The sequence below is a fragment of the Coffea eugenioides genome, chromosome 8 (assembly GCF_003713205.1).
Source record: "Coffea eugenioides isolate CCC68of chromosome 8, Ceug_1.0, whole genome shotgun sequence".
NCBI lineage: Eukaryota > Viridiplantae > Streptophyta > Magnoliopsida > Gentianales > Rubiaceae > Coffea > Coffea eugenioides.
In genome coordinates, this window is record NC_040042.1 from 42,230,797 (window position 1) to 42,256,064 (window position 25,268).

A 25,268-nucleotide genomic window follows, 5' to 3' on the forward strand; every position below is an offset into this window, starting at 1 on the left:
GAAAGCTACTCTAGCGAGGCCTCTACCTATTAATAGCCCACACGGCCCAAATTCCGAATACGATTGAGCAATTGGTTGAGAATTGTCCAAATTCAGTATCAATCCAATCTCCTTGTCCCATTTGGGCTCTTTGGGCTGTAGAACAAATGTCTACAGGCAATGGCAGCCCAATTTCATTTTCTTTCTCGTTAGTCAACTGAGCTGATAGTGAACTGATCTTACATATTTAAACCCCCATGCAACAGTACACTACACAAACAATCTCTTTTTTTTTTTTCGATACGATAGATCTACAATTATTCTATACTACAAAAAGAAAAGGATCTGAAGAGGTCAAGGAGAAATCGGAGGAGACTGAATCACCTACCGGTTCAAACGCACTCGTCTGAAAAACACTTGAAGTGGCTTGTCACATTTTCTGGCCAACGGTGGAAGGCAAGATTTTGATCCTGACCTCCCACCTCATCAACTGTGGTGGTGGTCACTGAATTTAGCTCAATGGTTTACACTACACAAACAATCACAGGTTAAAATACTCAACACAGTACGACGTCGTACCAGCAATAATGCACGAGAAATCATACCAATACTAATGCACGGATCCATCGCTAATACACGAGAAATCATATCGGCACTAATGCATGGGATCCATCACTAATACACAAGAAATCATATCGGCGCTAATGTGGGAGGATATCTTACAAATTAAGAAGAACCAGAAGGCATGTATATTGCCAAATAATAATAAAAATAACAGTAGAGTCATAAATTTCCAATTTCCATCATTCATCCACAGGTGCACTTGCAACATTTTTGGTTTTGCCAAAAGGGGAAAACAAGCCAATGAAAGAAACAAGAAAAGTAAACATGACTAGTATTTACACCATTATATTACAATCGAGGAAATGAAAGGCTTGCTACGCAATTACTTTTATTTCTAGTGCAGTGAACCATCAACGTACTGATGAAGAACGCCCCAGCCCCGGACAAGGTCCCCAGCCAGCTAGCTCACTGAGTTTTAGTTGCCTCCTGACCGTCTTTTTCGGTATCTGCTGGTCCCTGGCTGCCTTCAGTTCTAACTTCCTGACTTGCTTCTCCTTCTCCTCGTCCTTCATGTTGACCTATTTTCACCTCAATCTCCTTCGGCTTCTTGGGCTCCGGCGGGGGTGACTTTTGTTATAAAACTGTAGTAAAGAACAAAACTATACTAGACAAATATAGAGACTTTGAGGCGTGAAAGCACTTTCCTTAAGGTGTTATTTGCCTCTATTAGACAAATTACCTCTAGGATACAACAAAGTCTAAGAACTATCAAATGAAAAGTAAAAGTGATTTAATTCTGTCGAAATCCTACTATTTAAAAGGATTGAAGCACCTATTCAAGGCACTATCAGAGGATGCAATCTTTATTGAATAGGCGTTTGGGTAGTTAGCCAATTAACAGATATGTCTGCAAAATGTAACCGCCAACCGCCATTAACTACCTCTAATTGACACCCTTTCAGAAAGCCCCAAGTGCCCTTGTCAAGATTTTATATATCTTGAAATAAGTTTCCCACCAAACTTTCCCTCCAAACTATTATCTTGGAACAAGTTTGTAAAGGAATAGGACAATGACTCATATATAGGCAACATGCACTTTATCCTCTTTCAATGTGGGACAATGGATTTCAACATACTCATTACAAACTATTACCAACAACTTTTCCACCACAACACTCAACACCCCGTCCTGATAAGTAGCACAGATTTCTCCGTGTTGGCATTCTCAGGCAAGATGAACTTCTTCAGCATCTTCCCAAATCTCCTCTCCATCCTTATATACTTGACGCCATCTTCCTTCTCCTTCTCCTTCTCCCTCCTTCGCTCGCCGCTCACCACCAACACGTTGCCGTCCTCCAAATGGACCCTGATTTGGTCGGATTTCAGCCCCGGCATATCTAGCACGAAGTGATAGGCTTTAGGATACTCGATGATGTCGGCGGGGGTAGCTTTCATGGCTTTGGTGTCCCGAATATAGGCCCGTGATGGGTGCTGGGGCTTTCTCTCGGATGTATCATCCATCACGTCTAGCATGTCATAAATTGCTGCCACCATTGAACTGTCGAGCCCCATATCCCTCGAAAACTTAAGAACTATGCAATCGCACTATTCACTTAAGAACTCGAAAACTTTCAAGCGTTAATTAAGAGCACGAACAATTCTGCTTCGTCTCTGACTAGAGCCTTCCAGTAAAATCACAGATGGTGATGATGATTGTCGACAGAGCTGCCCAAAAGGATGTTGCGCTTGTGAAAACGAAAAGTTCATATCTCTGGGGATGAGTGTGTGCCATTACAGCTTCTGCTGCTCTGTGTGGATTTGGCACCGGGTTACCACGTGAATCTGCTATTTGGTCTTCTTGCCAAGCTCCTCCTGGAGGGCTTATTGCAGCCTGAAAAGCCATTGTCGCAATAATTGAGCATGCCACCTGTATCCAACTACGATGCTCCCGTACTAAATCCTGTAATCCTGTAGAAAAGTCGCTTGTCTTGGCGCCAGCAACTTTGAGACGTCGTGCAATATCCGACTTGATATTGCCAACTCCGCGTAAGACGTCTAACTCTGATTTTCCATTTGCATCCCTGGCATTCACATCTACTCCGTTCTTCTGCAATATGTACTTCGCAGTCTGCATGCAAAATTTTTTTTATTTGTTAAAAGGTAAAAAAATGAAATAAAAAACTTATCTATAAAAAGAAAGAAAAAAAAAATTTTACCTCATGTTGCTCATAGTATATGGCCAGGTGCAATATGGTCATGCCATCCTCATTTTTTGCATTCACAAACTCTGGATATTTTAATATGTCGACAAGCGTCTTCAATGCTTCCAGCTGATTGTGTTTGACGCAGAGGTGCAAAATGGTTCCCCCGCCGTCTGTCTTCTCTAGAGCTGCTTGAAATCCGGCACGAATTAGCACTTGCAAGACTGCCACTCTTCCACACATGGCAGCAAGATGCAAAGGGTTTCTGCCATCTCGATCACGGGCCAAACACATAGAATGAGCAGAATTGGCTTGAGATCCTGCATAAAGTAGCTCTTGCAAGACTTCCAATCTGCCATACATGGCAGCAAGATGTAACGGGTTTCCGCCATCTTGATCACGGGCCAAACACATAATGTAAGCAAAATCAACTTGTAAGATTGCTTTTACAAAATCTACCTGGCCCAATATTGCTGCTATGTGAAGAGGATTCTTATCCTCGCACTTCAAAGCAGCTTTAGCAAGAGCAAGTGGATCATCTTGAAGCAACTGACAGAGAGCGGTAACATCTCCTCCCAATGCTGCTTCACAAAGCCTTCTGTCCATGGTGGAAGTGGAAGGTTAGGTCACAATTTGGGAAGCAAAGACAACTGGCAAAAGAATTACACTTGGGTGCATGGCTAGTGGAGTCAAGTGCCGTCAAGACTTAATCCGGCAACATATTTTTGTTCTACTATGATAGCCGGCAGATTCCAAGAGCCGATCAGTATTCCATGACCCGAGAAAAGGTTGCTGCAGTATGTGAAATGGATTACAAGACTAGTAAAATAGAATGGGAAATGAGACGGAAGGGTAAGCCCTGAACAACTGTTGTTTGCCATATCCTTCTCTAGTATAAATTCATCAAGTCCACGAAGAACAAGAAGAGGAGCTTGACTGCTAGTGGGTCTCGGATGAAATAAATCAACCGGAGTTAGGAGTGCGTCTAGACTTCAAGTAACATCTTGGGATAATTTGACAAACCTCCCTTGAGGTTTCTGACACTTGCACTGAGACCCCTCTAGGTTTTAAAAATTTCACCTAGCTCCCTTGCTTTTCAAATTTGGTAACAATTCAGTCCAATTAGGATTAAAATATTACTATCATGATAGAGATAACATTTATATTCCATGAATACCCTCTTCCTCCTTATATTAGTACAAGATTGCTTGTTAATAAAAACCTACTAGTTTTCCTTTCGTAATAATATTAGTGTAACACTTTTTGAATTTCACTTATAAACATTTATGTATTTAATATAAATTAAATGATTCAAAGTAAAATGCTCATAAATTACTAGTACTTTATTCATATAATGGAAGAAACTCGTAAATAATTGGTATGTTATGAACAATTTTTTTTTTCTACTTTCAAATACTTCATTTATATTAAATACAAAACATACTAGTTTTCCTTTCGTAAAAATATTTGTGTAACGGCTTTTGAATTTTATTTGCAAATATTTATGTATTTAACATAAATTAAATGATTCAGAATAAAATACCCATAAAAATCTGGTACTTGGTTCATATAATAGACAAAGGTCATAAAGAGTTGGTATTTTATGGGATATTTCTTTTTGCTCATAAATAGCTATTACTTTGTTCGTGTAATAGAAGAAACCCATAAAGAGTTAATATGTTATGGGTAGTTTCTTTTTTTTTTTTTACTTTTACGTATTTAATTTATGTTAAATACAAAACCTACTAGTTTTCCTTTATTAAAATATTAGTATATCACTTTTTAAATTTTACTTACAAACATTTATGTATTTAACACAAATTATATGATTCAGAGTAAAATGCCTATAAATAGTTAGTACTTTATTCATATAATAAAAGAAACCCGTAAAGAGCAGGTAAAAAGTGGGTAATTTCTTTTTTTACTTTCACGTATTTAATTTATGTTAAATACAAAACCTACTAGTTTCCCTTTCGTAACAATATTAGCGTAACACTTTTTGAATTTCACTTATAAATATTTATGTATATTAATATAAATTAAATGATTCAAAGTAAAATACTTATAAATAACTAGTACTTTATTCATATAATGGAAGAAACTCGTAAAGAACTGGTATGTTATGGACAAATTTTTTTTTTTTACTTTCAAATACTTCATTTATATTAAATACAAAACATGCTAGTTTTCCTTTCGTAAAAATATTTGTGTAACGGCTTTTGAATTTTATTTACAAATATTTATGTATTTAACATAAATTAAATGATTCAGAATAAAATATTCATAATCATCTCTACCTTTTTATTAACAAGCAATCTTGTACTAATATAGGGAGGAAGAGGGTATTCATGAAATATAAATATCATCTCTATCATGATAGTAATATTTTAATCCTAATTGGACTGAATTGTTACCAAATTTGTAAAGCAAGGGAGCTAGGTGAAATTTTTAATACTTGGAGGGATCTCAGTGCAAGTGTCAGAAATCTCAGGGGAGGTTTGTGAAATTATCCCTAACATCTTTTCAGGAAAAATTTTCCGGCTGCATATAATGGACAATGCTACAGTGCCTATAGTTATAGTAACGATATTAGGGAAACTTACTATTATAGGTTTCTATTACCTTTAGTGACAGATCCAATTTTTTAGCGATTTTTTAAATATTATATTAAAATAATTAATATTAACTTTAGTAAGTTTTTAATTAAAACTAGTAAGTTTATGCCTAAAAGATAAGTTTTAGTCAGAAATAGAAATTTACACTTTGAGTAATTTAATTTACTTATTATTTGACAAAATTTACTTATGTTTAAATAAAACTTACTAATACTAAAAGTAAAAATGTTCATATTTAAGTAAAAAAGTTACCAGTTTCTGAAAATGGTTTTGGGTTCCTGAAACACTTTCGGGTATCATCTCTTTAAAGTCATCTGCCTTCTTATTACTTAGTTCTCAGTTCCAACGATACGATTGAATTCCCAGGCAAAGGTTCCACTTTGGTCCACACTTTCTCTTGGTTACAATTGAATAAATTTTCTCACTTCAAAATTTTCATCTTCAGTTCCCACTTTCCCTCTATCCTTTCTCATCCATCGGTTGTTTTTGGGTGCTGCCATATATGCAGACACAATAAAAGGGTTAGCGACGGTGGTAGCCGACCAAAGAGCATATGAAAAATAGCAGTGACGAGGTTCGACCATCATGTCCTCTTGAAATTGTTTGATTATATTGCTGTAATTTATTTATATTTCATTTGTTTTGTTTGTCAAGATTTTCTTGTGAAATCAAGGCTGAGAATTTGAAGATTTTATTGCAATTTTGGGGCTGAAAATGTCCACTGAAACATCTAGGAAATGGTTGTAGTTTTGATTGTCTACTGGTAAAATATGCTTAATAGCCATATGAAACATCTAGGAAAGGACTTGAGACTAGGCCTTTAAGTTAAATGTGATTAATTTGTGAATGCATATAAGATGTTTGGTGAAATGTCAAAGAGAAATCTGTGTGTTATGATTGCTACTCTGTGCTCTTCAGCAGCCAGTGATGAGACCAGTTCTTAAAGAAATCACCCTCGTCAGTCGACAGCAGTGCTCAAGATCACCCTTGGGATTGGCTAAAAATAGACCTATTTCTGTTGGAAACTAAATAATCATATTAGAGACAGTGATTTCATCTTCCTTGTACCTGCTTTCTTCCTCTTCTTCCTCTTCTGTTTTTCCCCCATTTTGTCTTATGGGTTTTTCTAGCTTTTTTTTTTTTTTTGTTGTTGTTGGGGTTAATCAGATGTACATATTTAGATGAGAAGCACTAATACTCTCTTTCCAGTCTTGTTTGTGGCGATGGGATGAGTGCAGCTTCATCAGTTTCTTATAATATAACTTGAAATTTTGCAGAGAGGGATAAGATATTAATATACCTCCTTCAATTTTGCATAAAGGGATGTTTTCCTATCTTCCTTTTTTCCTTGATTCTGCCTTTTTTGCCTTTTTAATTTCTGGTGTTCCAATATATATATATATATATATATTTTAAGCTTTAAGTTCTTGAATCTAAGGTTGTGATTTTGCTGCCTCCTGATTCTTCCTCCAACCGACAAAACAGAGGTCCTTGCCGTTTTCTTTGTTTTTTATTTTTTTTGTCCTTTATTGTTGTGGCTGTTTTGCAAAACGTGGAAGTTAAGGTCCCCTCAAGGGTGGGTTTGGCCGGTGCAATTCAATACTAAGAAATGAAAATCAGTAGAAATGACTTGCAGACAATGACTATCCATTTCCTGGAAAACGGTTTTGTCTTTTTTCTCTGGATATTTTTTGATCTTTCATTTTTTATTCCCACTTGAAAAATGAAACACATTAATTGTTAGTTATCATATTGTCTCTGGTTGGCTGGTGCTTAAATTTTAAAAATAGAAGTCATTAATCAGACTTTGATTTTTCTTTTCTATTAATTTTCGATATGTATAAAAATTACTGCAATTATTTTCTATTAAAATATGCATAAGTATCCGTAAACTGGACAATGCTACAGTGCCTATAGTTATGGTTTATATCTACTAACGAATAAATTACCTATGTTTTGAACAAATCAAACCTAGACTTATGGTATGATATGTATATAGTTGCTCACATTTATACTTATGCCATAATCCTTTTTTCAACTTGCTTTTTAATAGTGCAAATTTCTTTTGATTATATTTAGGGGTGGTAATTTTCGATACGTCCTGAAAACACGATATGAACCTAACACGAAATTAATGGGTTCGGATTGAGGTTTCGCAGGTCCAAATCAGAATCGAGTTGAATCCGACGAACCCGAAAAGAAAACGGGTCAAATTCGGGTCAAACCGTGGGTGATCCGATACGACCTGATAACCTGTTTATGAATTAAAAATTATTTTATCTAACTAAACTAAGTTATTCCTTTTTTCCAAAGGCATTAATCACTTAATCCTAAATGAATTTATTTAACTTATTTGAAGTTAAAATTATTATATTTGGACAAATAATGTATTATAGTATTTTTTACTTTTATACTACTTTAATTTATTTTATACTTGGTTTGGAATAAAACACTTTTACGGTGTTTTTAATTTATTTTAGATTTGGTTTGGAATTATTTATTTAAATTTTTATTACTTGATTATGTAATTAGTCTTGTGCGAATTAGAAATTACAATGGTAAATTAATAAATTAAAATTAAGTTTTGGGTCATTCGGGTCGTCCCGTCAACCCGACAACCTGAAATTTTCATATTTGGGTCAGATATCCTGACCCATTTCAGGTTGGTGGGTTAGGTTCGGATTAGCGAGTTTTCTATTATACTTGGGTTTCATCCTAACCCGCCAATCTGATTTGTACCCGATTGCCACCCCTAATTATATTGGTAAAAAAATAACATATTTTACAAATTATTCCAATTTATTTAGAAAATGTTACTAATTTCATTAGAAATTATGAAATGTAATCATGGTTTATTAATTTTTTACTAAATATAAATACTACATACAAAAGGAAAAGATATTTGACTTTGTTTTACTTTGATTAGAAATACTTGTGGTAGTAATAACGAAATAGTGACAAGGGTGCAAATTTCAAATCAACAACCAACGTACACTTAATTACGATAATTTTTTAATTGATCAAACTAATATATGCCATAAAGTAGTAAGATTTGATCATTTATAAATTGACAATTTTAGCAGTTTATATACCGTTCACCTATAAAAAATTATGATTATTATAAAATGACATTTTATAATAATTTACATACTATTTGCCAATTAAAAGTAAGTTTGATAAAAAAATGTGCATATAAATCCATATTGTAAATGATACAAAATATATTTGAAACTCACGAAACTTAATATATGGGTAAATTTACTATAGTTTTCAAAGATTATGCTACATTAGTACAAATTTAACTTTTATACTTGTGACCTAGAAAATAAATTTATTAGAACACATAACATTTATAAATGATACATACATTTATTAAAATGCTTAAAACACATAACATTTATGAATGATACATACAATCATATATTATACATTTACGTTACCAATAATTACTAACTATAATATTAAGTTTCAATCATTAATAAAAAAATCTTAGCATTATTTTAAATAAACTTCCTAATACTTGTTTCATATAAGTTTCTTTAAGTAAAATAGTAAATTTATGCCACAAACTAGTAAATTTTGATGATTAACCAAATTTACTATTCTATCAACAAGATTTACTATTAATCCATAAAAACTAACTATTACTTGAACTAAACTTACTCTCCAAAAAGTAAGTTTCGAATATGGAGTAGTAATTTATTTTTTTTTAAAAAGCAACTTTCATTTTTATTTCAATTTACTTTTTAAGACATAAGTAGGATAACACTTATATGACCATTTTTTATTTACTTTTAGCGACCATTTGATTATTTGATAGGCCTATTCACCTAAATAGGATAACACTTAAAAATAAGAAAGTAAGTTTTCTATCTAAAATAATAAGTTAACAGTAATAAATTAGTAACTTTTATACTTCAAAAGGTAAGTTGGAATAAATATTAAACTTACTTTTTAAATAAATAAATTACTACTTTATATCCCAAACTTACTTTTTAGAGAGTAAGTTTAATTCAAGTAATAGTAAGTTTTTATACATAAATAGTAATTCTTACTAATAACATGGTAAATTGATTAATAATCAAAACTTACTGATTTATGGGACACATGTACTATTTTATTTTAAAACATATTTCAAACTAGTATTAGGAAATTTATTTGAAATAACGATAAGATGTTTTATTAATGATTAATTCTTAGTACCTTAGTTAGTAAGTACTCATAATATACCTGTATAATACATGATTATAGGTATAATTTAAAAAATTTATTTATATATTTTAAAATACTATGAAAAATAGTTTGACTTTTCACATAATCTTGTAAAATATGTAATAAAATTTTGTCGTATTATAAGCTTTTAATCATTTTCAATTTTTGAAAAGTTTGAAAGTTTGAATAACAATAACAACAAATCTTCCTAGTTATATATAGAATATTACTTGTTTATATATCAAAATTTTTATAATTTAACACCTATGAATATAATAAGATGATAAAGTTTTAATAAATTTACATCTGAGACACAAGAAATAATAAGAGTAAAAGCCTAAACAAAATGAAAAATAATATAATAATAAAAATGACAAAATTAGTATAACAATTAATATAAGAAAATCAGTATGATCTGGATTTTTTCCCTTGGGAGATTGTTCATAAGAATAGGATCCAATAATTATAAATGAAAATCACATGCATATATAATCTATTGTATAATTTATATTAAATTTAGTTCACCTATAAAATGGTCCTAAAATAATTAGTACACTATGATATATGTTATTTTAACAACAAAAATTTTTTTTACTAAAAGTCTGAAATATCCATGACATATGTATGAGGGATATTTTACCATATTTGTATCTCACATCTAATCATGAAAGTTAATTTGAGAAAAAATATTTTTGACAATAGAATTATTTTGAATTTAACCAACAAGTTGAGATTTTTTAAACTTTAAAAGTGAAATATTTTGGGAACTTAGTTGTTTATTTTCCCATAATTAAAAATTTAAAATATGACAAATTATTCTTACATATTTTATAAGGTCATATGCAAAAAAAAAAAGTTTTCATAGTATATTTAAAATGCTTCAAACATATAACATTTATAAATGATACGTACAATTGTGTATCATATATTTACATTGCGAGTAATTACTAACTATAATACTAAGCTTCAATTATTAATAAAAAATCTTAGCATTATTTCAAATAAACTTCCTAATACTTGTTTCATATAAGTTTCTTTAAGTAAAATAGTAAATTTATGCCACAAACTAGTAAGTTTTGATGATTAACCAAATTTACTATTCTATCAACAATATTTACTATTAATCTATAAAAACTTACTGTTACTTGAACTAAACTTACTCTCCAAAAACTAAGTTTCAGATATAGAATAGTAATTTACTTTAAAAAAAAGTTAGTTCCATATTTATTCAAGTTTACTTTTTGAGACATAAAAGTTACTAATATATTGAGTTAACTTACTATTTTTTATGTAAAACTTACTAACCAAAATTTTAGGTACTATTTTATTTAGATGACCAGTACAACAGGTAATCAAATGGTCGCTAAAAGTATTTTTACCTGTTATATCAGGTAAAAATAGTTTCGTTACCATAACTATCGTTACTTCAGACTTTTTCGGATATAATATTGGGTCAATAGGGGAACGTGCCCTACTGGTTGAGTCTTGAGACTTAACGTACGTCACGCACTTATTGTCAAAGAAGACAAGATTAGAAGTCTAGCCATCGTATCATGAACGATGAAGTATGCAATGCTAACGCTAGCATGCTTATTTTGACTTTCCGAAGAGGCTGGAGATTTCTTCAACACCAATTTATTACGTACGGCCATATGATGGAGAATAGGATTCATCATTTTTGATTTATTCGCTGCTCAAACTTGAAATATGTGGTAGTATAAGATGGATTATAGCAGATATCCTGAAAGTTTAATCAGCAGCATTACACTGTTTAAATGTGAAAGGGTGACGCACCACACCCCATGGCCATTTGGGGAGTTCCCGATTAAGAATGGCACCAAAGATTACTTAAATCCAGAAAGCTAATAAGCACTACACATGAGCAGCAGCTGAATCCCGAGGTTCTCCTAGATGATTAAGCTGTACAGGATCTTTCCTCTTGAGCTTCCTCCAAACAACTGCGATAACCAGCATGCCACCAAGAAGGCAAACACTACCATACAGCAGCACCAATCCAGCCAGAGCTGTGCGCTGACTTCTCTTTTGTGTGAGGCATTTAGGGTATACCGAAATGATGGATATATAATGAGTTGTCGTTAGTGTGACAATTGCTATGTAGAGCAAAAGCGACAGCAGAAGCCGAGCTAAACTTCCTGTAAAATCACAGATGGTGATGATGATTGTCGACAGAGCTGCCCAAAAGGATATTTGGCTTGTGAAAACGAAAAGTTCATATCTTCGGGGATGAGTATATGCCATTATGGCTTCTCCTGCTCTGTGTGGATTTGGCACCGGGGTACCATGTGAATCTACTGTTAGATCGTCTTGCCAAACGCCTCCCGGAGGGCTCATTGCAGCCTGAAAAGCCATTGTTGCAATAATTGAGCATGCCACCTGTATCCAACTACGACTCTCGGTTATTAAATGCTGTAATCCAGTCGAAAAGTTGCTTGTCTTGGCCCCAGTCGTATGTCCAAGACGTGCCAATTCAGACTTGACATTGTCAACTCCGCTCTTCTGCAATATGTACTTCACAGTCTGCACGCAATTTTTTTTTTCAGCTTGTTTGTTAGACTGACTAATCAAGGCCTCGTAACCAAATAGACTAACTAAGCCGATCACGTTAGAGTCAGAACTAGCAAACTCGCTGGAGTACAAGAGTGGAATTAATTATAGGGTTAATCACAGAAACTCCCCCCAAGGTATAGTCATTTTTGCACTTTATCCCCTAACATTATTTTTTTTCACTTTATTTCCTAAATAGTTAATCAACTCTAACGGTGTGTAGTGATAATATTAATGTCAAAAAGACATTTATACTCCTAAAAATTAACTATATTAAGTCCCCTTAACACATTGCTTGTTTTGCACTTTATCCGTTAACATCATTTTTTTTTCCAATTCTTGAAGTCCAATTGTATATTTATGTGATTGGATTTGGAAGAACAGATTGCTAGCGATTTAAAGTTTCATGCGGGATCACTACGTTAAAATTTTTGTGCCAAATAAGAAGACTGTATCACAATTTCAATTAAGCCAACGTGATTTGCTACTTGTCAAAGCTATACAGTTCTTGGAAAAATTTAATGCTGATTTTTGTTTCAAAATATGTTTTGAAAGGATTGGAAACTTTGGTGCTTAGTACCCGAAAATTGCTTCTTGGAATTTGTCTTTCAGAGTAACGCTTAATCCAAAAGAAGATGTAAATTTTTTTTTTTTTTTGTTGGCTATAGGTGTCAATTTCTAGAGAAGGGGATGCTGGAGATCAAACGGAAAAAATAGGTAAAATTGAAAGAACAAAAGAGAAAGAATATGAGGAAAATAATAAGTAAAAACATGGAGCAAAAACTTGGAAAGGGCAAAATGACGTGAAAGAAACAACAAAACACTCTAAATTTGCTTGACGGGCAATAATGCTATATCCATGTTTGACCCAAAAAAAAATGAAAAAGGGAAGAGAATAATGCCATACCTTTGTTATTGTTCATTTTTTCCAAAAAAAAAAAATCCTTCTCAACAAAAACTAGAAAAATAAAAAGCGTTACAAAAGATAAAAAGAGAGTAAAGAAATTAAAAAAAAAAAAAACTTATCCATAAAATCAATGAAAAAAGAAAGAAAAAAATTTACCTCATGTTGCTTATAGTACATGGCCAGGTGCAATATGGTCATGCCATCCTCATTTTTTGTATTCTCAAACTCTGGATGTTTTAATATGTCGACCAGCATCTTCAATGCTTCCAGCTGATTATATATGATGCAGAGGTGCAAAATGGTTCCTCCGCCATCTGTCTTCTCCAGAGCTGCTTGAAATCCGACGCGAATTAGCACTTGCAAGACTGCCACTCTTCCATACATGGCAGCAAGATGTAAAGGGTTTCTGCCATCTCGATCACGAGCCAAACACATAGGATGAGCAGAATTAGCTTGAGATCCTGCATCAAGTAGCGCTTGCAAGACTTCCAATCTGTCATACATGGCAGCAAGATGCAAAGGGTTTCTGCCATCTCGATCACGGGCCAAACACATAGAATGAGCAGAATTAACTTGAGATCCTGCATAAAGTAGCTCTTGCAAGACTTCCAATCTGCCATACACGGCAGCAAGATGTAAAGGGTTTCTGCCATCTTGATCACGGGCCAAACACATAATATAAGCAAAATCAACTTGTAAGATTGCTTTTACAAAATCTACATGGCCCAATATTGCTGCTATGTGAAGAGGATTCTTATCCTCGCACTTCAAAGCAGCTTTAGCAAGAGCAAGTGGATCTTCTTGAAGCAACTGACAAAGAGCGGTAACATCTCCTTCCAATGCTGCATCACAAAGCCTTCTGTCCATGGTGGAAGTGGAAGGTCAGGTCACAATTTGGGAAGCAAAGAGAATTGGCAAAAGAATTACACTTGGGTGCATGGCTAGTGGCGTCAAGACTTAATCCGGCAACATATTTTTGTTCTACTATGATAGCCCGTAGATTCCAAGAGCCGATCAATATTCCATGACCCGAGAAAAGGTTACTGCAGTATGTGAAATGGATTACAAGACTAGTTAAATAGAATGGGAAATGAGACGGAAGGGTAAGCCCAGAACAACTGTTGTTTGCCACATTATTCTCTAGTATAAATTCATCAAGCCCACGAAGAACAACAAGAGGAGCTTGACTGCTAGTGGGTCTCGGATGAAATAAATCAACCGGAGTTAGTAGTGCGCCTAGACTTCAAGTAACATCTTTTCAGGAAAAATTGACCGGCTGCATATAATTCTGAGTCAATAGGGGACTCCGCTCTTCTGCAATACTGGGCAACCGGAGTTTTGAATCCGTCTCATTTATTGATTTTATTCTAGCCTACACAGTTTCCTGTTTACTTTAGTGTCAAAGACAAGATTAAAAGTCTAGCCATCGCATCATGAACGATGAAGTGTACAATGCTAACGCTAGCTTGCTTATTTTGACTTTCCGAGGAGGCTGGAGATTTCTTCAACACCAATTTATGACGTATGACCATATGATGGAGAATAGGATTCATCATTTTTTATTTATTCGCTGCTCAAACTTGAAATATGTGGTAGTATAAGATGGATTCTAGCAGATATCCTGAATGTTTAATTGGCAGCATTACACTGTTTAAATGTGAAAGGGTGACGCAGCACACCCCATGGCCATTTGGGGAGCTCCCGATTAAGAATGGCACCAAAAATTACTTAAATCCAGAAAGCTAATAAGCACTACACATGAGCAGCAGCAGCAGCAGCTGAATCCCGAGGTTCTCCTAGATGATTAAGCTGTACAGGATTTTTCCTCTTGAGCTTCCTCCAAACAACTGAGAAAGAGTGGTGGCATCACCTTCCACTGCAGCATCATAAAGCCTCCTCTCCATTTCCCTGTTTTAAGGCTTTAAGTATATCACTTTTGGTTTTCAGAACGCAACAAGGATTTGTTCGGGGAGAAGGTGACTCCTGGTTGGCTTAATAATAATCTCAAGACTTTGAAGTCCACGGGATTTTCTTTTAAATTTGGGATTCGATAAATTACTTTTACCCATGTGCTTTGATACTTCACCACGTAATGATTTTGAAAATCTATACTTTGACCTACAAAATCTTAATTTTTCCCGAAAACAAAAGAGATGGATGGGAAATAAAAAATAAATAAATAAGAAACAAAAAAGATGAAAGGAAAATATAAAACAAATAATAAGAAATAAAAAATACCAATTCTTTTTTTTTACTACAATTATCATTATAGGCTTTTAAATTAGAACCTTAATGGTATTTTCTTGTTCTTATTTACCTATTTTTTATTTTAATTTCTTCATTTTTATGTTTGAAGGGAAAAAAGGAAGTAATGAAATGGTAAAATTGTCACTTTATTTGTTTGACTTTGAGTTCTCACTGGTTTTAACCAAAAATCTAATGACGACACTTTAATTTAAATTATGAACGAATTATATATAAATTTTTAAATTAACTAATGACGACACTTTAATTTAAATTATGAACGAATTATATATAAATTTTTAAATTAACTAATGACGACACTTTAATTTAAATTATGAACAAATTATATATAAATTTTTAAATTATATGAGAGAATACTACACTACTGGAAATAAAAGGTAATTTACCCTGTGAGATTTGACACAACCTAGGTTCTGTATAAGAATGGCTGTACGTGTCATGAGGAATGGAAACTGATAAGTGACTAATTTACGTAATAATTGTCTAATATTTTATATTATTTTTAGTCACTTTTGTTATATTATTGGAAGAAAATGATTCATTTTGGCTATAATTGGTATAAAATGCTTTTGTTCAATTAAATGAGCTTTTTATCACTTTTTACTTGGATTTTGTGTATTTTGACAGTTTTGACACATTTTCGTATTTCGGCTATAACTTGAGCTACAATGATCGGATTGGGATGATTCTTGAACCCATTTGAAGATAAGAGATAGATCTACAACTTTGGTGAAGACATCTGAATCCAGTTTGAAGGTTTTCCAGGTCAAAAGGCCGAAGTACAGAGTCAATTGCTATTGGTCGAAACTGGAACAAGGCATGGAGCAGGCAAGGGTATTTCAGTCATATCTCAGCCTACACAGATCCAAATGAGGTGATTCTTGATGCATTAGAAAGATAACTCAAAAGGCTACAACTTTCGTGTTTTAGACATGAGCTGGTTCAGCCTCTAACATCAAGAAAAGATTGGTTGAAGTTGGGCCAAAAACAGAGCAAGTGATCCACACTCGGATCCACTATTCATCCGAACCTTCGGTTGTTTCTGGGTTAGTGGATCCGAGGTACTGTAGCAGCTCGGATCACTGTAGCAGCCCAGATTTACTGTAGCAATCCGGCCTGAATTTGGCCGGATTTGTGGCCGGATTCCTGGCCGGATTGTGGTCAGAAAAGGCTGCTCTGTACGCGTAAAACTCAATTTCACCCCCACCAACTCACATGCGTTGCTAGACATGTGAGAAACATTCCCAGCTGTAAAAGGGAGATGTAATCCTCATTTCTTGACCACCTTTCATCATTAAATAGCCAAATGCATTGCAAAGGAAGAGAAAAAAGGAGAGATGGGAGTCCATAGCAGAAAAATAGAGAGAGATACGGGAGAAGCTTGAAGTTGCAGAAATGTAGCTCTTTCATCTCCCTAGTGTTAGTTTAGCTTAGTATAGAGTAGTGTAGCTTTTCCATTCTTGTTTATTATCTAGATTAGGATGAAGATGAAGGATGAAGAAGGCAAGGAAGAAAGCTCATGTGACAAGGGTTGTATTCCTTCCAATTCTTTATCTTTTGTATTTGATTCCAAGTTTAGTTAATATACAAGTTCTGGATTTTGTGTTTAATATGTGTCTTTAAAGTTTATACCTTGGGTTTGGTTGAACTTTCTATGATTGTTAGTGTTTATTATTTGGTTATTTGATTGCTATGATTTGAGCAAGTTATTTAGCACTTTGACTCTTTAAATCATGATTAATCTGGTACCATTAATTGTGATTATCTAAGGTGTTGTTTCTGCAATGAAAATTGAGATTTAACACTAGTTCAAGAAGTGCTAAACATAGGGAGTACACTCACGAAAGTAGAGGTGCATCTATGTGGTTTTTAGTGATTCATTTCATGTAATTTCATTGAAGAAATGAACTTGTAGCTAATTTCATAACCATGAGAATAGGTATGGATTAGTTATAAGTATAATTGATTCACTACGAAAGTAGGATTCAAATGCATAAGGAAATTACACTATAACTAGCCTAGATGTAGTAATTAATGATCCAAATATAGCACTTGCATGAGTAGTTAGGGATACCACAACCTAAGGAGCTTTCATTTGTTATTTTCTTGTATAATTTCAGTAGGTTTTAATTTGTTATAATTCATTGATAGTCTAAATAATAGAGAAACTTTAGTAGTACCGGTAATTGCAATCTTCCTTGTGGGATCGACCCTTAATACCATATACTCGCTCACGATTCGTATACTTGCGATAAATCGCGTGTGGGGTATTTAGGAGTTTATAAATGTAAAACTTGATTAGGATGAGCTTAATTGTATATGTATACTCCGCGCACGTCAGAAACAGGTCCTCGTTTGCCGTGTCATGTGCTCAAAAGGAGAACAGGTCCATGTTTGACGTTGTCATTTGCTCAAAGGTCAGCTTCAGAGAACTTAGGAGCGGAAGATTTTGAGGGCAGGGAGGAGGTCAGGACATTAAATAATTCCTAACCATGAATTAACTCCCGGAGAAAATTATAAAATTCAAATTTCTAACTAACAATTCAAGTAATTAGGTTGACAGTAGCCAATTACTGAACCTCCATGAAATGGTCAAGTTCTGGTTATCCAAAGGACCATATTGCAGGTGACTAGACTACGTTTAATGTAACCTATTTTTGCGGCACTGTAAAGAAACTGGCCTTCAACATCCGTTTGAATCAAACACGTACGGTTTAGTATGTTAAATTTTGTGTATAACCCAATTAATAGTTATTGGATCTTAAGGAAACAAAAAAGAACTAAAACATGATATTTATGTAGGAGAAATAGTAATATAATAAAAAGTGGGACAGAAAATGGCACAGGACGTGGGACAGAAGATCCTTTGCGAATTAATAGGCCAAAAGTTGCATAGTGAGCGAATGAATTGGACTAGCATTAGACCAAATTTTGTTGTCACACTTGGCAAGAATTAGAGATGTAAATACTTTCTGTTATTAATGGAGAAAAATAGCCCATTATACTAATTCAAATAATCGATGTTGCCTCAAATTGTAGTTTCCGTTTGTTGCATCTCTGATTGCAAAGGATTGTTGGACTTTTCTTTAAGCAATTCAGCTCATCTATCGAAAAGTATTTACTGCTGCGCAATTGCCCCCTGGCCCTTCTCTAATTCACAGCGATCACTTGTGATAGTCGTTACTAATAAAGGTTTTTGGAGGTAAATACGACATAATTATGAGCACTTCACCCTCCAATCAAATCTGACAGCTTAATCATCAATAATTTTCAACTATGGCTAAGAAAAATAGACAATAGTTAAGAGAAAAATTGATGTGGGAAAATCATAATATTGATTGAGTAGGTAGAACTGGTTCATTCTGTTAAAAAAAGTTAATTAATTTGAAACCTCAGTAAAAAGTGGCAATAATAGGAGACAAAATCTATTGCATTCATTCCCACTAATTGATTCTTATATTGGTATACCCATCAATAAGGCATGGGTTTTGTTACCCATTCCTGCCTCTCATTCCCATGTACCAAACGCCCCCATGCCACAAAGTTACTCTATTCATTGCTCGTTAAACTCCCATAGATATATGTCTTGCACCAAGGGAAGAAAAACACACACATGCAGACATGCATACAAAGAAGAAGATGAAGAAGAAGAGGTCCAAATCCAACTCAAGAAAACGGAAATTCAGTATAGTACAAACGAAAAACATCTGAAACTGCGGTCCTGAAGGAATCAAAGGCAGGCAAGTTAAACTCAACCGGCTTTGACCTGAATTGTCTTGTGCTTCTTGGTCTGGGGAGGGGGAAATTTCTGAACAGTAACAGTCAGCACCCCATCTTGGGAGACAGCAGCAATGGTATCAAGATTAGCATTTTCAGGCAGCACAAACTTCCTCATGGACTTGCCAGCTCTCCTCTCCATCTTCAAATACTTAACTCCCTCCTCTTTCTCTCTCTTCCTTTCTCCGCTCACCACCAGCACATTGTCATCCTCAACCTGCACCTTGATCTCATTGGCTTTGATGCCTGGCATATCCACCACCAACGCGTAGGAGTCGGGATATTCTTTGATATCAGCTGGTGTTCTTGCCATTGCCTTTGCATCTCGGACATAGGCTCTGGAGGGATTGTTTTGGTTTCCCTTGTCATGCTCCTCGCTCAACTCTAGCATGTCCTGGATGGTTGACAATATCAAATTGTCAATTCCAAAGCCCATGTATCCATTCCTAAGTTTCTGAAATCCATTCCTACCTGGATGAGCAGTAGATTCTATGCGATGCTGAATTTCTGTGAAATGCTAATATATTGTTTGTGCGTTATATCAGGTTACCTCGGATCCAATATATACATATATAAACCATTGAAACCTTTGAAAAGTAATACTGCTAGAGATTTCTAGTCTGTTGGCGATGGTAAGTCATAATCTTATATGTCGTAATTAGGCTCGTGGCATGATCTTTCTTCTTCTGGAATAATCAAGAAAGCTACTCTAGCGAAGCCTCTACCTATTAATAGCCCACACAGCCGAAATTCGGAATATGATTGAGCAATTGGTAGGGTTTGTCCAAATGCAATATCAATCCAATCCAGTCTCCTTGTCCTCTTTGGGCTGTAGAACAAGTGTCGACAGGCGATGGCAGCCCAATTTCATTTTCTTCCTTTCTCTTTAGTCAACTCAGCTGATCGTGAGCTGGTCTTACATGTCTAAACCCCCCACGCAACAGTACACTACACAAACAATCACCTGGAGGTTAGAATACTCAACACAGTACGATGTCGTACCAGCAGTAATGCACGAGAGATCATCCCATTAGTAATGCACGAGAAACCATACCAATACTAATGCACGGGATCCATCACTAATACACGAAAGATCATAGCAGCGCTAATGCATCGGAGGAGTTGGGAGGATACCTTACAAATTAAGAAGAACCAGAAGGCATGTATATTGCCAAATAATAATAAAAATAACAGTAGAGTCATAAGTTTCCAATTTCCATCATACATCCACAGGTGCACTTGCAACATTTTTGGTTTTGCCAAAAGGGGAAAACAAGCCAATGAAAGAAACAAGAAAAGTAAACATGACTAGTATTTACACCATTATATTACAATCGAGGAAATGAAAGGCTTGCTACGCAATTACTTTTATTTCTAGTGCAGTGAACCATCAACATACTGATGAAGAACGCCCCAGCCCCGGACAAGGTCCCCAGCCAGCTAGCTCACTGAGTTTTAGTTGCCTCCTGACCGTCTTTTTCGGTATCTGCTGGTCCCTGGCTGCCTTCAGTTCTAACTTCCTGACTTGCTTCTCCTCCTCCTCCTCCTCCTCCTTCATGTTGACCTATTTTCACCTCAATCACCTTCGGCTTCTTGGGCTCCGGCGGGGGTGACTTTTCCACCACAACACTCAACACCCCGTCCTGATAAGTAGCACAGATTTTCTCCTTGTTGGCATTCTCAGGCAAGATGAACTTCTTCAGCATCTTCCCAAATCTCCTCTCCATCCTTATATACTTGACACCATCTTCCTTCTCCTTCTCCTTCTCCTTCTCTTTCTCCCTCCTTCGCTCCCCGCTTACCACCAGCAAGTTGCCGTCCTCCAAATGGACCCTGATTTGGTCGGATTTCAGCCCCGGCATATCTAGCACGAAGTGATAGGCTTTAGGATACTCGATGATGTCGGCGGGGGTAGCTTTCATGGCTTTGGTGTCCCGAATATAGGCCCGTGATGGGTGCTGGGGCTTACTCTCGGATGTATCATCCATCACGTCTAGCATGTCATAAATTGCTGCCACCATTGAACTGTCGAGCCCCATATCCTTCAATGCCATCTCCATTGTTTTCTGCAAAAGCAAGAAACCAGTACTATGCAATCACACTATTCAGTTAAGAACTCGAAAACTTTCAAGCGTTAATTAAGAGCACGAACAATTCTGCTTCGTCTCTGACTAGAGCTTCAAATATGTCGATATATATAGATAGTAGATATGTACAGATGATTACCACAAAGCTATGTTGATGCATGATCTAGTCAAGTATTGTGGGACGTGGAATGAAACAACGGTGAAACGGTGTCATTTTGTGAAAGACTGAAGAGGACTTGGTGAGGTTGGGCGGTGAAGTGGCCACGTAGATGTCAAAATTCAGGATTGTTTGCCAGGTAATCCAGGACCTTCATGGCTGGTCTCCACGTAGGTTGAGGGATGAAGATGGACGAGTCCTCGTCCTTGCTGGGAGCCTTTGGCAGCTTCCCACTTTTCTTACTTATCCTTCTGCTCCAAATTTCGATTTAACCCCACTGAATAATTTTGATTTTCGTTTGGATTGAAAATTTTGAGAAAGGAATTGAAATCTATCTAAATGGTTCTAATTATTTAGATCATTTGAAATACGTTTGAATTTATAATTTATCAATTATTAAAATATATTTTAAATGTTATAATAATTAGTCATTTCCTTCATTATGAAAGGCAAGTTTATTGCACTAAGAAATCCCGTGAGAGATTTATAAATTCAAATACTTTCTAAATAATTTAAACAACTAGAGAAATTTGAAATCCTTTCAAATCCTTACTCATGGCAGAGAGGTTTTTACACAAAGACTAGGGAAAGATCCTGCGCGACGCGCGGGGGTTAGTACTTGTGTAGTGAAAGAGTTATTGAGCTAGTAATTAACAAATTTCTAAGAAGAGAGTGGAAGAAAGGAAAACAAAAGGGTATACAATTTTGGAGGTAATTCACTCTGCAATGAATAGGACGATTATAATTAGGCAATGAATATAATTAGATTCAATTAAATAATTGGTTTAAAATAGGACGAGTCATAAATGGGCATAGTTTTAAATAAACCAGCTTAGATTTTTACTTTTTTTTTTCTCATATGTTTTTTAATAAGAAATAATAATAATTTATTTTAATGTAAAAAAAGACATATCAAGTTAGTAAATAATCTTTTATTGCAATAAAAAAAGAAAAGAAAAAACCAATGAAATTTGTACACAACCAATAATAAAAAAAACAATGGTGACATGGAGAGTTTCAAATGATGACACTTTTTTTTGGTTGCCTGCCACGGTATCCAGGGCTTTGCCCTGACTAATCCGTTGGTCGACCCGGGTCGCACACCTGGCTGTGGTGGGTGAGTCTCCCAACAAGGGTAGCTGCATACGCCAGGTTTCGAACCCGAGACCTGCTTAAGCGGAACCAAGCTGCTTACCACTTGGCCCAACCCCAGTTGGTCAAATGATGACACTACACAAACTTGGAAATTGCTTATGTATTAACACAAAAAGTTAATTAACACAACAATTCAAGAGTCTGCTTGAATTTTGGAAGATGGAATGAAGAAAGGGAAGCGAAATAATAATAATAATAATAAAAGAAACAGCAAATATGTTTGGTAAACTTTACAAAATAGTTATTAGATTGATGGAAAATTGAAATTTTTACCCACCTAGCAGATAGTATTTGAGTTTGAAAATGCAATTAATTTTAAATGAGTCTAATAAGTGATCCAAGTCTATCCACCGAAAATCTACTAATTAAATGGATAATTTAATTACCCATCTAGACCTATTTAAATTCTAGTACATTACCAAAATCTATAGACTAGTAACCGACTTGGATGGGACGACTTAAATGAGTTGACATTAACAGCTATACATGTGGCCAATCTAATGCCTAGTTTGGATTGCCATTTTCTCCCAAGAAATTTTTACATTTTTCATGAACATTTTCTTAATCATCTTTTTATCTCAGATATATCAAATCACTATAGTAAATTTTTATCTCAAATACAAAAATTCCAAAAAATAGCAATCCAAATGAGTTCTAAGCATTTGAACTTGACAGCTATACATGTGCCCAATTTAAGCATTCGAACAATCTCCAAGACCTAAAACACAATGACTGTTTTTTTTTTTTTGACCTAAAATGATAGCACTAAATGATTGTTTTGGATTTGTCGCTCTTTAGATCAAAAGGCAAGGGCCTTGTTAGATTGCCATTTTTCCTTAAAAATTTTTATGTTTTTTTATGAACTCATTTTCTAATCATTTTTTTGTCTCACATATATCAAATCGTTGTAATACATTTTTCTACAAAACTCCAAAAAATAGTAATCCAAACAGGCTCAAATTTTCCCTCTACATATTATCTGTTTAATTTTCCTTTCAATTTTCCACCTTTTCCGGTAGAACTTTTTTCTTTTTGCTCACTCAAAATGCCACACAGCCGAAATGATGAAGACCCTCTCATATAAATTGGTGTTGAATGAAGTCTGTGTCCTCTCATGAAGCTTTATCTAACTCTAGTTGCTCCCATTTGATCAGATAGTGGACTATTGGATTGCCATTTCTAAATATCACCTTCTCTTCAAAATTAATTCTAGCTTAAGTGGACACTGATCCTGCAAGTTGAATTCTGGTAGTATAGGTGTAATCTGCAATGATGCTCCCATTCTTTTCTGCAGCAAGGATACATGGAACACCGGATGCAAATTTAGCTCCTCGTGGTAATTTCAACTTGTATGCAACCTCCCCAACCTTCTCTTATATTTCAATAGGTCCATAGAATTTGGCTGCCAACTTAAGACTTCATCTAACTGCCACAGATTGCTGTTTATATGGTTACAATTTAAGGAAAACCCAGTCTCCAAGTTTAAATGTTCTTCTCTCTGTAATGTGCTAATCTGCAAAATGTTCCATCCTTTGCTGAGCTTTCATAAAATGCTCCTTAATGCTTGTAGATATTCTTATCCTTTCCTGCAACAGCTGTGCTGCCGCAGGAATCACAGAGTCCAAATGGGGTCCCATAGGTAGTAGCACTGACTTATACCCGTATAAAGCCTCAAATGGAGTGAGAGTTAAGTTGGAGTGGTACGTTGAATTGTACCACTATTTTGCCAGTGACATCCATTTGCTCCAATTTACTACAATTAAATGTGACCTTACTTAAAAAATCCAGACGGGTGTGGTTCAGTCCCCTCCGAATTATTCCAGAACCCCTTCAGGCCCTCCTCCTCCCTATAGTGTAGGAAATTATCGTATAGACAAAAAAAGAGACCCATTTGCTCCAATTGGTAGGCGGCTCTTCAATCATACACCTCAAATAGGCTACAACACATTGATTTAATCTCTCACTCTGTCCATCAGTTTGAGTCTGGTAGGCAGAGTTGTAGAGAGGATCAATTCCACTTAATTTGAATAATTCCCTGCAAAAGTTACTGGTGAATATCCTATCTCTCTGTCAGACATGATGGACTCGGGAATGCGGTGTAATCTGTATATGTTGTCAATGAAAAGTTGTGACACCTGTCTTGCTAAAAAAAAGAATGAGCTAAAGCAATGAATTGACCCTATTTAGTCAACCTATCGATTACCACTAAAATGGTATCAAAACCTTGTGATTTAGATACCTTCTCTATGAAGTCCATAGTAATGTGAGTCCATGGGAGAGGAAGTGGTTGCAAGAGAACAGGATAAGGAATGTTTTCGAACTTATTTCTTTGACACACATCACAAGTTTGCACATATTTGATCACATCTTGTATAAGGCCAGGCTAATTAAAAAAGTGACTTGATTCTCTGCTACCATCCTTTTTTGTTCAAAATGGCAATCAATAGCTGAGGAATATAATGTTTGCATGAGCTGTAACCGTTGGTGTAATAGTAACTATAAGACCATTACCAGGACCAACATACATCTTCCCTTGATATTTCAATCTTCCTTCCACTAATTCGTATGGAGGTTGTGCAACAGAATCCAATGACAGTTTGGCTATAATGTCTTGGCATCGAGCATCAGACTCAACTCTTTAGCAATTCCTCCATCCACAATGGTTTCACTGTTGAGAGGGCCATGCAAGAATTCATGATTGCAGGCTCAGCTTCTTCGTTTTCAACTCTCCTTGATAATGCATCTGCCACCACATTATCAGTTTCATTTTTTTTTTAATTGAAT

At 35.1% G+C, this 25,268-nt stretch overlaps 4 protein-coding genes and 1 pseudogene across 4 annotated transcripts; all 5 read right to left on the reverse strand.

Moving 5' to 3' along the window:
* Positions 1 to 1,008: 1,008 nt before the first annotated feature.
* Positions 1,009 to 2,115, reverse strand: LOC113780814 (annotated as a pseudogene).
* Positions 2,116 to 2,218: 103 nt separating this feature from the next.
* On the reverse strand, positions 2,219 to 3,350 carry LOC113780815 (ankyrin repeat-containing protein BDA1-like). The gene is made up of 2 exons (XM_027326593.1): positions 2,760 to 3,350; positions 2,219 to 2,671 (listed from the first exon to the last, which is right to left on the reverse strand). Exons 1-2 carry the CDS (start codon positions 3,348 to 3,350, stop codon positions 2,219 to 2,221), a joined length of 1,044 nt encoding a protein of 347 aa, XP_027182394.1.
* An 8,093-nt stretch (positions 3,351 to 11,443) lies between these two features.
* Positions 11,444 to 13,910, reverse strand: LOC113780816 (serine/threonine-protein phosphatase 6 regulatory ankyrin repeat subunit A-like). The gene is made up of 2 exons (XM_027326595.1): positions 13,200 to 13,910; positions 11,444 to 12,109 (listed from the first exon to the last, which is right to left on the reverse strand). Exons 1-2 carry the CDS (start codon positions 13,908 to 13,910, stop codon positions 11,444 to 11,446), a joined length of 1,377 nt encoding a protein of 458 aa, XP_027182396.1.
* A 5,149-nt stretch (positions 13,911 to 19,059) lies between these two features.
* On the reverse strand, positions 19,060 to 20,111 carry LOC113780817 (17.1 kDa class II heat shock protein-like). Its single transcript, XM_027326596.1, has 2 exons — positions 20,088 to 20,111; positions 19,060 to 19,602 (listed from the first exon to the last, which is right to left on the reverse strand). The coding sequence occupies exons 1-2, from the start codon at positions 20,109 to 20,111 to the stop codon at positions 19,060 to 19,062; spliced, it is 567 nt and encodes a 188-aa protein (XP_027182397.1).
* A 142-nt stretch (positions 20,112 to 20,253) lies between these two features.
* On the reverse strand, positions 20,254 to 21,247 carry LOC113779232 (17.1 kDa class II heat shock protein-like). Its single transcript, XM_027324761.1, has one exon. The coding sequence runs from the start codon at positions 21,143 to 21,145 to the stop codon at positions 20,531 to 20,533; it is 615 nt and encodes a 204-aa protein (XP_027180562.1). The 5' UTR covers positions 21,146 to 21,247; the 3' UTR covers positions 20,254 to 20,530.
* Between the last annotated feature and the right edge of the window lie 4,021 nt (positions 21,248 to 25,268).